Source organism: Hyla sarda, chromosome 2 (genome assembly GCF_029499605.1).
Source record: "Hyla sarda isolate aHylSar1 chromosome 2, aHylSar1.hap1, whole genome shotgun sequence".
In the NCBI taxonomy this organism is placed as follows: domain Eukaryota; kingdom Metazoa; phylum Chordata; class Amphibia; order Anura; family Hylidae; genus Hyla; species Hyla sarda.
In genome coordinates, this window is record NC_079190.1 from 240,300,283 (window position 1) to 240,315,212 (window position 14,930).

The window sequence follows — 14,930 nt, forward strand, 5'->3', positions numbered from 1 at the left end:
GAAAAAACGGCACATGCACTTATTTTCACAGCAGGGATATGCCATTCCATTCCCTGCTGCTCATCTTCGTATCTGAGAGGAGCAGCAGAGAATGGATGGACGGTCCCCCTGTGCGCTTTTATAGTGCTCCGTTCCTCACTGCTGCCGGTACCTGACCTGTCCCCCCTGTGTGCTGCTTCATTCATTCATTCATTTCCCACCATTGCCTGACATGTCTCCGCTGCTGCCCTGCACCAAGCACAATCAGAGCGCCCAGCTAGGATATGTCAGTATATTCCCCACTGCTCATCTCCGGCGGGTACAGAGAAGAGCAGTGGGGAATAGACTGACATGTCCCTGTTGGGCGCTCTGATTGCGCTTGGAGCAGGGCAGCAGCGGAGACATTTCGGAAACCGGCAGCGGTGAATGAAGCAGCACACAGGGAGGACAGGTCCCTCCATTCCCAGCAGCTCATCTCTGTCAAGTACGGAGATGAGCAGCAGGGAATGGAATGGCATGTCCCTGCTATGTGCTGTGACAGCATTAGAAGATGACTGGGCAGCAGGCAGGGGGGGAATCATACATATACACATGGGGGGAATCAAATGAATATACTTTAGTCAGGAGGAATGTGATTATACAGTAATTAGGCACACTGTAAGTTTAAAAACCCCGCCGGGAGCCCTGAATGGCTCTTTTGTACTGGCGAGGAATTTAAAAATGAAAGTAAAAATACATTGTACATCGCAGGGGAGTTGAGCATGCTGCCCGCTCCCTTGTTTAATAACTTCTGATCGCATCGGGTCTCAGAAGTGAGACCCGGTGCGATCAATCCCTCAGCCCCTGTACTACAACCCTCATCATGGAACAAAATCTGTTCCATGATGGGGATAGTAATATAAACACTAATGTACCCTCCCCAGCCACTGGCAGACTCCCGCAGCTGGGGAATTACTACTCCCATCATGGAAAGAAGTCTGTTCCATGATGGGAGTAGTAGTAGTCCCGGCTGTGGAAGTCTGTAGGCAGACGTGTTAAAACGGGCATAAAGTAACGGTACATGACGGATGTTATAACGGGTCTTAAAGGGTAGCTCCCTTTGGAGGATCAGCGTAGCAATGAGTGCGCGCGCCTCCTTCCGGACAGGGTAACGGGTGTGCGGGGCCATGTGCGAGGCCAGTGGAGCTGGCCAATGCGCGCAGCCCCAGCTATCAGCGTGCTCGCTCTCGCCTGTTTGATTGACAGGCGGGAGCGAGCACCGCAGTGACTGAATTTCGACTCATTGCCAGGCTTAAATGAGTCAAAATTCTGTAGTGACGTCACTGCCGAATGCATTCGGCCACTAGGAGGGCGACCCCTAGTGGCCGAATTTAAAAGTGATTTTAAACTGGTTTAAAATCACTTTTTTAAATTAAAGTATATTAGAGATACCGTATGTTGTAGTACTTAAGTACTACTACATATCAATTTTTTTGTATCATGACAGTGCCCATTTAAGGGATGAATATGCCCGTTATTTTGACAGACGTAATTCAGCTGTTAGCACCCGCTATTTCATCCATTATTATACATCCGTTTTTTAATTATACAATACAGAAAACGGATGTTTAATAACGGATGAATAATCTATAGTGTGAAAGAAGCCTAAGTAAAATCCTGAACGCATGTCTGTGAAAGCAGATTGCCAATAGAAACCTGGCATGGTCCCTTAAGGAACTCTGTCAACTGCAGACAACTTTGGATAGCTTTTAGGGTATAGGAAAACACTACATTTTCTGGAGTTTAAGGTGGTGGCCAAATTGATAAAAAATCCTTTGCAATTTTTATAGCCAAGTGTCAAAGAGGTAGAACCCTCACCCTTACCTTCTAGCCCCTCCTTGATTGATGTTCAGAGCCCTTCTTCATGCTTGGCTGAGAAATAAGTTTTGCAACCACCATCAGCTTTAGAAATAGTGCTTTAATACCAGCCATCCAACAGTGTCTGCAGATCTTACCAGCAAATACAGCTGACAGATCCACTAAAAATTCAAGGCATCTGTTATATTTTTAAGATTTTTGCACCACTTTGATCATATTTCAGTTTAAGCTTCAGCCCATTATTAAAAAGAACCCTGTATTGTAGATTTAAAAAAAAAAAAGTTGATTTACCTCAAATTTAGAGTGCCATTACTTGATGTAATAAATTCCATATCTAAGGCCATTGCCGTATTCCTTTATCAGGCTGTTTATGCCGTCACTTCCCATTTACAGAAACAAGCTACATTCGAGCAGGTAGATTAAGCTGCAGGGCTTAAAATATAGATTGTTTTTGCTGTGCCCACAGTTTACATTACTGTAATAGAGATTGTGCTGGGTGCAACTTTACTCCCTGGCAAAGTTAGAATGCCGTGCCTTAATGAGGTCCCAACACGTTTCTTACACCCAGTGTGTAAATGCGCCAATGGAATTGTTTTCAGTCTGCATACAGCTCTTTGGATTATGCTGGTGTGATCATAACTCAGATATTGAAAAAGGTCATTTATTACTGTTACAAGGCAATTACTTTATTGCCGCAGACCTCTCCCTTGTGAGTGAATAGCAGAGCGCTGCTGTGGACTGAAGGCTCCAATTTTTTTATGCAGCTGTTTCCTGAGAATGAATACTTTGCTGGCAGTTTCTCACTTGAAACCACAATCCTCTTTATCTTGCTTTTTTATTGAATAGTGTGAGGTGTACCACAAAACTTGCTGCTCTGTTTTTGTTTTTTTAAGAGGGCAGATGTGTTGTCACCATAGGGGGGGGGGTTTCCGGAACTTGATGTTTAGTTGGTGGAGAGCCAACCTCTTGGACCCATATCGACCATATCGATCATACACACTGAAGGGGTAGCCCCATGTGCCGCTTATTGTTTACATTGGCTTTGTGGGATGTGTTGGGACAGCTTGTACCTGGTTCTGTAGCTCCGTCCCATTCTGGCCATGCTACGTCACAACTCGTCAATCTGGTGACTGCTGCCTCCCGGAATTAAACATTAATTCTCTGTACTAAGGATAGGCCATTAATGTTTAAGTTCTAGGAAACCCTTTTAAAGTTAAAGGGGTATTCCAGGCCAAAAATGTTTTTGATATATCAACTGGCACCGGAAAGTTAAACAGATTTGTAAATTACTTCTATTAAAAAAATCTTAATCCTTCCAAAAGCTATTAGCTTCTGAAGTTGAGTTGTTGTTTTCTGTCTAACTGCTCTCTGATGACTCACGTCCCGGGAGCTGTGCAGTTCCTATGGGGATATTTTCCCATCATGCACAGCTCCCGGGACGTGACATCTTCATTGAGCAGTTAGACAGAAAACTTCAGAAGCTAATAACTATTGGAAGGATTTTTTAATAGAAGTAATTTACAAATCTGTTTAACTTTCCGGAGCCAGTTGATATATATAAAAAAAAGGTTTTGCCTGGAATACCCCTTTAAGGCTTACTGTGCAAGTGAGTTAAAACATACTGGATCAGATTGATCCCCTTTTTTACTAGCATTTTTGGTGGTCTTGGTTAATGGAAACATACAACATCTTCTGGTATGCGAGAAGACATTTGACTTTCCCCCATGATCTGAAACATTCCCCCCATCCACTTGTTAGCACTGTCTCTCGGGCCGCTTGTAACTTCCTCCACCACCTTGATCAACAGCCACTAGGCAGTATCGTCACCTCCACCTCACCTAACATCAAATCCTGCTAAAGTGCCTTGGAACAACAGGGCGGGCGGTGCATGTGCAATAATGTTGTCTTCTTTTGGTAGCCTCAAAGTAAAATCTGCATTTGTGTGCTTTGTCAGTGCAGAACAGCTCAAGGGCGAACCAGGAGAAGACATTACTGCGCATGCGCCTCCCTGTTGTTCATGCTACTTGTGCTGGATTTCATGAGTCAGAGATGACCATACATTCTACTGGCCATTAAACAAGGTGGTGGAAGAGGTTAAAAGAGGCATTTGACCTCAGCTTTACCCAGGTTTTGCACTAGTAGGTGTGTAAATACTTCTATGTAGAGATAGAAGACATACTCTGCTTGCTGAGTTGAGAAAGTTGCCAGTTGTTGACAAAGTGTGGGAGTAGAGCGATCTGGATAAGTGTTCTTTGTATTGCTGAGGTAAACTTGCATAATGTGCCTTCATGTGTAACCTGCCGTACATCGTGAGGTTGGTATAAACAGTGCAGCTGGTGTGAACTGCGCTTGTACTTCCTGTTCTTGCTGGACGCTGACTTTCCTAGAATTGCTTTGTTTTGCTCAGCAGTGCTTGGCTGACAGGGAGGGACTTATCCTGCTGGTTTACAAGCTCGGCTTTTTCTCCTGTATACACTAATGGAGAGTCTGCGGGAGAGTCTGGTACTACTCTGGTTTAGCAGAAAACATTTTTCCCACTTTGAGTTGAAGAAATTGATTTTGAAGCCATTAGTTTTAACACTCCAATCATTTTTCTTCTTGTTTTTGCTGTTCCTGTTGTGCAATGGTTCAGATAACCCAGAGACCAGTTCACAGGGATTTATTCCCACATTTCATGCTTTTTGACTATAGGCAGAACCAGCCTCAGATGTCACCACGCAATGAAACAGCACCTATTCCTGTCCCCACGCAGCTACGGAACTATCAACGCATTGAGCAGCACCTCTCATCTGCTGCTAGCCCGACGTCTAACCCACATGGGTCACCCAGGTATGGTCAAGAATGCTTGCTTGTGCTTAGAAGATGTTTCACTCAATGCATGTTAAGAAAGTGGGAATGCTTCATATCTAAACTGTTTATATCTGATGTTTGTTTGTTAAATTAGTCAAGATTACATAGCTTTAAGATGTATCGTATATACTCGAGTATAAGCCGAGTTTTTCAGCACGATTTTTCGTGCTGAAAACACCCCCCTCGGCTTATACTCTAATGAACTCTCCGCCCTCAGTGGTCTTCAACTTGCGGATCTCCAGATGTTTCAAAACAACAACTCCCAGCATGCCCTGACAGCCATCGGCTGTCTGAGCATGCTGGGAGTTGCAGTTTTGAAATATCTGGATGTCCACAGGTTGAAGACCACTGCAGCCTGTCCGGGCATGCTGGGAGTTGTAGTTTTGTAACATCTAGAGGTCCGCCGGTTGTAGACCACTGTTCACACATTGACAAGCAGGGATGATGAAGGGGGGATGATGACAGGCGGTGATGATGAAGGGGGGGGTGGGATGATGACAGGCGGTGATGATGAAGGGCGGTGATGATGAAGGGCGGTGATGATGAAGGGCGGGGATGATGACGGGCGGGGATGATGACGGGCGGGGATGACGAAGGAGGGATGATGACAGGGTGATGATGACAGGGGTGTTAATGACAGGGGTCTGGATGATGACATGGGGGGGATGATGTATTTCCCACCCTAGGCTTATAGTCGAGTCAATAACTTTTCCTTGGTTTTTTGGGTGAAATTAGGGGCTTATATTCGGGTGGGCTTATACTCGAGTATATACAGTATTTTTATACAATATATAACTATTTTAAATCTATGACATTAACCATCTTAGAGCAGATATAGAACAGTATACATAAGTGTTCTTAATAAAATGAATGTATAAAGACCATGTACTTGACACACATTTAAAGGGGTATTCCAGGAAAAAACTTTTTTATATATATCAACTGGCTCCAGAAAGTTAAACAGATTTGTAAATTACTTCTATTAAAAAATCTTAATCCTTTCAGTACTTATGAGCTTCTGAAGTTTAGGTTGTTCTTTTCTGTCTAAGTAATCTCTGATGACACGTGTCTCGAGAACCGCCTAGTTTAGAAGCAAATTCCCATAGCAAACCTCTTCTAAACTGGGCAGTTCCCACACGTGTCATCAGAGATTACTTAGACAGAAAAGAACAACCTAAACTTCAGAAGCTCATAAGTACTGAAAGGATTAAGATTTTTTAATAGAAGTAATATACAAATCTGTTTAACTTTCTGGAGCCAGTTGATATATAAAAAAAAAGTTTTTCCTGGATAACCCCTTTAATGCTTCTAAATCTGAATAATCAAGAAATCATTCTATGCGGGTGCTGAATCTCCAGTTTCGGAAACCTCTGGGTTTCCGGGACTGGGGACGTGATGTCACACCATGCCCCCTCCATTCACGTCACGCCCCCTCCCATAGACATGAATGGAGGGGGGCGTGACGTCAGGTCCCCAGTCCCGGAAACCCAGAGGTTTCCGAAACTGGAGATTCAGCACCCGCATAGAATGCGGGTGCTGTAGGGAGATCGCGGAGGGTCGCAGCAGCGGGCCCCCCGCGATCAGACATCTTATCCCCTATCCTTTGGATAGGGGATAAAATCTTTTTGCCCGGAATACCCCTTTAAGTGAATGGAATTACCCAATATATGTTAATAATATAATACCACACCACTGCCGTCCTTGTCTGGGCTATTGCTCCATATTTTACATAAAATGCTTCTTATTGAAGATTACAGTATTAAAAGAATACAAAAATACTGTTCAATGTTAATGTCTTTACCCTAGAGCATTCTTTGGCCTTTTCTCACATGTTTATGTAGAACTCTATGTACTGTTCTGCTGTCATGTACAGTATATGTTCAATCTCCAAAGGGGACTTTAAAAGTAACCTTTAGTTATTAGTTCCTAAAAGGGAAAAGTTGTCAGCTGCACAATTTCTGATCTCAACCTGTATTTTCATTACAGATCTGGGGCAGTGAGACGTTCTAATACCAGCCCCATGGGTTTCTTAAAGGTTGGTTCTGGATCTCCTAGTTCAACAGACATGGTGTCAGCTACTGGGCGGCGTTTATCCACTGGCTCTTCTCGTCCATATTCTCCATTAGGTATTTAACATTTTCTCATTTTTTCAAGATATTCCTACCTCCAGAACTGCATATACTTTTGAAACGTGAAGTGAGGACTTACATTCTGTTAGTAAACACATGTAAGCATCACTTTGGACTGTGATTTTCCCCATGTTTTTGCACAAAATGGCTTAAATAGCAGCTGAAGACACCTGCCTGTTCTGTAAAGAGGAGAATTTAAGAAGGTAGTTGCCCTCTGTTTTAGCGCTTTTCCCATTTTATATGTATTTTATCACATTCTATAAGCACATTTATAGTATAGGGTCATCACTGCATTGATTGTATTGACAAAGTCCTATTTTCATATCCATTGAAATACAACAAGAATATCTTGCCGGTACACTACAACAACTGGTTGTACAAAAACAGTGACACCCAGTCCTGACACTCTTCTTGTATGTTGTGCTCTTATTCGCAGTGGGAACCATACCAGAGCAAATTGGACATTGTTGTTGCAGTCATGCTCAAGGCCACGAGTCCAGAAGTAGGAGCTCCTCAGGAGGTATAGTCTGCAGATCCCCTTCATATGAGCCGACAGACATGAGCTGCATTGGTTCTGTCAGGGGTTTGATTGTATTTGTTACAAATAATATGGCTTTAAAAAAAATGACTTGGTGTAGGGTCACATTGAGCAGATACTTAGCGTATTTGACTTGAGAAATCTGCCGACCAGCAGGAAATACGCTGTGTATGCGCTAGGAGCAGACACCGGGCTGCAATACGGTTCGGGAGCCGGCCGCACCTCACAATTATGTTGGTGCGTGCCGCCGGCCTCCAAACCTTTTGCAGGCACAGGGCTGTGGTGGGGAAAGCCCTGTGTCTGCTCCTAGCACCTACACAGCATAGTTCCCGCTACTCAGCAGTTTTCTCGCAGCATCAAATACGCTGTGTATCCGCTTAGTGTGACCACCCTACCCTCAGGGTCTATTCACACGTACAGTATTCTGTGCAGATTTGATGAATAGACCATTAAATGGAATTATTCAGCTCTGTACGATGTACTGAACTGCAGACCTCAGAAGTTGAAACTAACTTTATCTACTGTGATTACCATTTCTTAAAGGGGTAAAACTTTTTTTTTTTTTTTTTTTTTTCAACTGGTGCCAGAAAGTTAAACAGATTTGTAAATTACTTCTATTAAAAAATCTTAATCTTTCCAGTACTTATTAGCTGCTGAATACCACAGAGGAAATTCTTTTTTTTTTTTTGGAACACAGCTCAGTAATCATGACCACAGTAAATTCAGATATGTAAAAAAGGAAAGAGACAGAGAGCGCAAACCCGTTATTCCTTTACTTTAGTATAGAAAGTCAGGAGAAATGGTACACTCACCTTCCGGTGCTATGCTAAGAGAACAACACCTGTGTTCGCCTTAGGACCCAACGTGGAGTCTGGGGTAAAGTTGCAGCCTGGATCAGCCCGTCTCAGGGATCCCGTGGACGGTCTTCGTATAAGAGTTGCTGGATGCTAGTAAGAAAATGATCCTACACGGCGCTCCTTTGTTGTAAGTGGTTATAAACCGATGCGGACAAGGGTTAAGGTAAAAATAATAAAGGACTTTATTCTTGGCAGCGCTACGGACTACGCGTTTCAGGGGGCTTGCTCCCACCTTCCTCAGGCCCAATCTTGAAGGGGGGAGCAAGCCCCCTGAAACGCGTAGTCCGTAGCACTGCCAAGAATAAAGTCCTTAATCATTTTTACCTTAACCCTTATCCGCATCGGTTTATGACCACCTACAACAAAGGAGTGCCGTGAAGGATCATTTTCTTACAAGCATCCAGCAACTCCTATCATGACCACAGTGCTTCCTACTGAAATCTCTGTCCATTTTAGGAACTCTCCAGAGCAGCATATGTTTGCTATGGGGATTTTCTCTTACTCTGGACAGTTCCTAATATGGACAGAGATGTCAGTAGAGAGCTGTGTGTTCCAAAAAGAAAATAATCTCCTCTGTAATATTCAGCAGTTAATAAGTACTGGAAGGATTAAGATTAACTTTCTGGCACCAGTTGATTTAAAAAAAAACAATGGCTGTCCAGACATGCTCGGAGTTGTAGTTTTGCAACATCTGGAGGCACCCTGGTTGGGAAACACTGCTATAGATATTAAGCCAGAAGCTATGTTGCTGAGCACCCTTATATGTTACTGCTGCTTTATAGGTACACTGTTGTGTGCTGGTGAATTGTAAAGGAAAGAGAATTGAAATTCAGCATTTTGAAGGATTATTAGCTCGCTCTCATGTGTTGCTGTTTTAGGGAGCACTGTACGTGTAACTTCCTATTGATAAAGTATGCAGCTTCATAATGTATATGTTCACCTATGCTAAATCTCAGCCATTACCTTGCTGTAAATGTAATGCACTGGAATAAACTAAATGAGATGAATTCACCCAAGCAGATCTCTTGACCATACTGAGATGAATCTTAGCTGCCTAACCTGAGCAGACCTTTCAACTCCAGCAAAGTTTATTGGCTCTTGATTAATCTGACTTATAGCAGTCAAAGCATGCAATAAGCTCTATTTAGCTAAAACATTAATAAACAGAACCTAGAATGAACTTGGAGTGTCTGTATATAGACCTTTATGACAGGACATGGTGGAAGTATACATGAAGCCAGCAGTGGTTGATAGAATGTAGCAGGTAGAGCTGATAATACATACTAGCCTCTTTGACCTGGTGCTTTCTGATTATAAAAAAATGGCTTGGGCCAAACACACATACTGTTTTATGCCTTGTGCAGGGCCAGAGTGTTGGTTTATGCCCCAATCCCCCCCCCCCCCCCTCCCCCTCCCTTCAGACCATACATCAGCCAAAGCACAGTGTATCAATATTTAAATGTTCTAAGGTGTTCCTGCTGCATATATTGTACAAGCAGAAATTTTGAGAAAAATAAGTTAAAATAAGCAATACCTGTAATTTTTTTTTTTTAGGTTCCCCAGTGCCACTGTCGCAGTCCCCTCAGTGTTTGTTGGGTGGAAGGCTGCCAAGTGCTCCGACCCTTACAGACATCTATCAGAACAAGCAGAAGCTGCGAAAGCAACACTCAGATCCTGTCTGCCCATCGTATGCTGGACATGGCTTTAGCCATTCTCAACAGCCAGCACGACCTGTCAGTCTTGGAGCATCTCCTACAAAACACATGGGATCATCACCAAGGAGTTCAGAGTGGCTCTATAAAAGCCCCTTACCCACCATCATAGGATCACCCACCAAGGTTTGTTATGGTATAGATATATTTATGCAATACACAAACTCTTTTTCATGCACTTCAGCTAGTAGCCAACTAATAGATCCCGTGCAATGTCTAATAATATTTGAATGTAACATTTAATTGTATTGCCTTTCCAGGCAACTGCTCCATTCAAAATTCCTAAAACCCAAGCCTCCTCAAATCTTCCAGCTCTGGTCACACGTCAGGGACCTGTGGACACTCTAGTGCAGGTCAAAGAGTTGATGGAACCAAGAGATTGCTCTCATTTCCATTGCCCACATGGTAGTGAAAAGACAGGCACTGGGGAGCAAGGCAAAGCTGCATTTGGAAGGTAAGATCACATCTTGGGGTGCTGAGCACTGTAATCTGCTGAAATATCACTTGCTTCGTTCACATGGTGAAGTCTTAGGCCGACATTTATCATTTTCTTTACACTGTTTTTTGTGTCTACAAAAGGCGCAAAAAAAGGCGCAAGCTGGGTTTATTTGCACCTTTTGGTTTACACGTTTCTGCTGATTTTGAGTTGCAATCCACTGATTTTTAAAATACACATGATATGGAAGGGTTTTATGAACTGCGCCTTTTAGTGAAAAGGCGCAAAGCCATTCAAATGTCTCTAAAACTACACCAGCCCAGACTTAGCTTAGCATTTTGGTGAATGTGAAGAGACCATTTTCAGAAAATGTGAACTGCACAAAATGTATCAAATGCTCTGTGACCATTTAATAAATGTGGTGCTCCTACACATTACCAGCACACACAAAAAAGGTGTAGAAAAATGCTTCACTTACACCTACAATGATAAATTCCGGCCTTAAAGTGTAAATATGAGTCTATCCAGCCTCATTTAAAAGCAGTTGCCTGCCATCTAGTGGACATTGCTGTTATAGAAGTATTCTAGGATCAGGGAAATTTTTATAGATCCGGCTGGATGACCGGGCAGTATATCTGCACTTATCCACTTATTTATTATTTTTGTATGTCACTGTGACACTTTGCGTGTTTTGTTTGTACACAGGATTGGCAGGTTGCGGTAGCCCTTCTGGGTGTCCCTCCTGGTGCTCTAGGGGAGATGTGTGTGGCCATTCGGTTCCTCACCTCTCTGCAACCCCTGGGCATCTTGGCTTTGGTCAAGATGCCATCAGTATACGGCTCCTCGGCTGATACCTTGGTTAATGCCTAGGTGGAAGTCAGGTGCATTTGCGGCCCCTTAGTAGCTTAGGCGAAAAGGGGCATCGAACCAGGATCCTTGCAGGTGCCTTTTGGCCCGGAGGTGAAGGGTAGGTTTGTTGGAGGGCCTCTCGCCTCTTAGATGTTTTATTTAGTGTGACACGTTTGCACTTTTTCTTGCACTTTGGGTGATAAAAAGCACTTGCCTTGGCTCTTAAAAAAAGAAAATAAGTATTCTTTTCATAAAGCGCTTGTTTTGAGTTACAGTCATCCTAACAAATTTCTTACATGGAAGCACAAAGTGATTGTGATGTATGTGCATTTCAGATACAACATATAATATATACACACACACACACATATATAATACAGTGTTCCCTCAACATACGATGGTAATTCGTTCCAAATGAACCATCGTTACCATCGTATGTTGAGGGATCCGTGCAATGTAAATTATAGGAAGTTATATTCACCTGTCCCCGCTGCTCCGGACCGTCACCGCTGTCCTTGATGTTGCCCTCCATCGCTTTCTCCACATCCCCTGGGTGTCACCGCCGCTCCGGACTGTCTCTGCTGCCTGGGATCATCGACGTCATCATGTCGCTGTGCACGCCGCTACTATTGGATGATGGGACAGCGTGCACGGCGACGTGATGACAACATAGGAGAGTGATGGCGATGCAGGGGATCCCGAAGATGACGGTCCGGAGCGCCGGGGACAGGTGAGTGATCATCACCGCAGCACATGGGGCACCTTAAACGGCTATCCAGCGGCAGCTGAAGCAGTCTGCGCTGCCGGATAGCCGTTTATGCGATGGCCCCGACATACAAAAGCATCGTATGTTGATTCTGCCTTCAACATGCGATGGCCTCTGAGAGGCCATCGCATGTTGAAATGATCGTATGTCGGGGCCATCGTAGGTCGGGGGGTCACTGTACACATCATGCCACATTAATCAGCTGCACATTAAAACCACAGATAATGGTGCATTGTCAATGGTTGTGATATATTAAAAACAAGTTAACAGTGAGTTGTGTTGAAAACTGATCAAATTGACTAATATGATGGCATAAGTCACTTTAAAAAGGGCCATATTGTAATGGCTAAATGTATCGGTCAGAGTATCTCCAAAAATTCAAGGTATTGTGGAGTGTGCCAATGTGCAGGGCTTAGTTCCTACAAAGGTGGTCCAAATTGTGGATTGCAGCATAGTCATGGGTGCCTAAGGGTCAGTGATGCATCTTGGGAGTGAACACAAATTGCTTCAAATTTTTTAAAATGTATATAAAAAGCTGTTAGAATACACTGCATAGTCACAGTCCTTCAGAGTACACATGGGATAATGCTAACCTGGAGAAGAAATGGTCACCATGATGTTCTATGGAAAAATGGCAAGCTAACAAAGGCAGTGTACTGGTCTGCTTAAAAACCTTGGGAGCTGGCATTCATGTGGATTTACTTGGACACATTCTAGCTGCTTAGTACTGACCAAGTATATTTATTTATTCATGACAACAATATTTCCTAATGGCAGTGGCCTTTTTCAGCCTTATATTGCTCCCTGATGCACTGCAAATATTATTTAGCTATGTTCTAAGGAACATTAAAAAGAGTTCAGGGTGTTGACTTGTCCTCCAAATTTCCCAGATCTTAGTCTTATCGGGCATCTGTTGGAAGTGCTCAAAAAACAAGTCTGATCCATGGATGCTCCACTTCACAACTTACAAGACTTAAATAATCTGCTACTAGATACCACAGGGCACCTGCAGAGGTCCTGTTTGGACATGTCAGAGCTGTTTTGGCAATAAGGAGACCTATACAGTATTAGGCTGATGGTTTTCATGTTATGGCTGTGTTATGTTATGTACACACGCACGCGAATAGCCCTAGGTTCAATTAATTAGAAGGTGTTGGCTGATATAGTGATTAATAAAAAGTGTGAACGATGCCATTCTCTCCTTACAGGTCTGTGAGTGCTGGGAAGTTGTCGGATCAGACCAGCAGAACTATCCTAGGAGGACAGCATTACCAAGGCAGCACAGACAGTCTGAACTCTGAGCGTCCCATGGATACAGGTAAGGAGATTTTTCTACTACACATTTATAGCGGTCATGAGGTGGCATTATTGTTTCTCTATCGGCTCCATTGGGGGACACAGACCTTGGGTATATGCTGCAGTCACTAGGAGGCTTGATACTATGGTGACAAAAAAAGGGTCGTCCCCTCCCAGCAGGATATACCCGCCTACAGGCCCTGAGCTAATCAGTTTTAGCTTAGTGTCTGTAGGAGGCACACGCTGGTCTGGTGTTCTCCAGACCTGGTCAATTCTTTCTTTTTTTTAAAAAGTTTTAGGGACGTTAGATTTTTTTCTCCCTTTTCTTTTCCTGTTTTTAGGTGGGGACACAGGAACATAGCATTCACTGTTTCCCCATTTGCGATTGAGGGGGCACAGGCCTTGCAGGTTGGAGCCTATTCTCCAGTATTCTTAACCTCTGGAGACCCCTCCTTTACAGCCCACTCCTCTCTATTTCTTGCTTGGACTCCTGCCTTTCCTAAGTGGGGAGGTTTTTCTAAAACTCCTTTTTATTCAGGGGGTTCTACTTGGGGTATGTCAGTTGCTATAGGGTCCCCTAACCTCTTCCCTAACTTGTGCAGATGCCGGTGTTTAACTGTGCGGTCTCCCTTCTTTCAGCGCTACCTGTGTGCAGCCGCCAGCACTAATATCATTGCGGTCTTCCAACCCCCCCCTTCACAGCTGGCGCCGACACTTCTGAGTGTGCGATCCTCTCCCGGTTTCATTTCTCAGCGCCGCGCTCCACAGCCTCCCTTCTCACACGGCAGCGCCAGCCCTTCTGCTTTGGTCGCATACTGCATTAGCGACCGAATCACAGGTTTCTTTTCCTTTCACTCGGGGCATGTTAATGGCCACGGACTTCGGCCCCATTTAGGCTCCGCCCACCTGCGGCAGCGTTTTTTTTAAAACTCCCTATCGCATACGGGCTCGTGAAAATGGCTTGTGTTATCTGCCAATCAATGCTCTGTGAGCGTGGCAGGCTGCCCCAGGACCAATGGGAGGCATTCTAGCCTTTTCTTCCAGCCCCTGCTTCTCATTGGTCCTGAACTCCTCCCTCCTGTCTCCTCAGCTGCAGAAGTTGTCTCAGCTGCTGCCTTTTGCTGGGGACACAGATGCCGGGTGAGATTGTTTCATCTCTTTTTCCTGCTATGTCCGTACTGTCCCTCCCTCTAGACAGGCACCTGGAGCCCTGGTCACCTATTATACTTGCAAGGGCTGTAATACAGTACTGTAATGCAAGTCCGCCCCTTTCCGGTCCTTTCGGACCTCGGGTTCCCCTAAGGGGGCTCGGCAGGCACCTTCACAGGACAAAAAAAGCTCCCTCCTTCCAGACCCGTCCCTCCTGGAAATCGGACGGCCGTTCCTGCCGTTTTGCGGCCAAGGCGGGCATCCACAAACCCACTTCTGCCTGAAGGGACGCCCGCACCCGCAGATTTTTCTCGGATGGGTGGTTGTCTGTTACTCTTCCAGGACGTCTGGGCTGTCCACGTGCAGGACTCCTGGGTCAGGGATGTGGTATCCAACGGTTACCGAATCGAATGTGCCTCCCTTCCAGGGTATCGCTTTTTTCTTTCCCAGGTCCCTTGGCCCCCCTCTCTGGCAAAGGCGTTTCACAGTGCGCTCCAATCCCTTCTCATCCA

General features: G+C 44.4%; 1 protein-coding gene across 1 annotated transcript in view; it reads left to right on the forward strand.

Annotated features, from left to right (window-relative positions):
- The window catches only part of ULK2 (unc-51 like autophagy activating kinase 2), a 126,995-nt gene that overhangs the window by 98,319 nt on the left and 13,746 nt on the right, over positions 1 to 14,930 (forward strand). The window contains exons 15-20 of the mRNA XM_056556720.1: positions 4,528 to 4,665; positions 6,673 to 6,812; positions 7,252 to 7,335; positions 9,765 to 10,048; positions 10,183 to 10,376; positions 13,182 to 13,291. Of these exons, the coding sequence (XP_056412695.1) occupies positions 4,528 to 4,665; positions 6,673 to 6,812; positions 7,252 to 7,335; positions 9,765 to 10,048; positions 10,183 to 10,376; positions 13,182 to 13,291 (950 nt within the window). The remainder of the gene's footprint in view (positions 1 to 4,527; positions 4,666 to 6,672; positions 6,813 to 7,251; positions 7,336 to 9,764; positions 10,049 to 10,182; positions 10,377 to 13,181; positions 13,292 to 14,930) is intronic.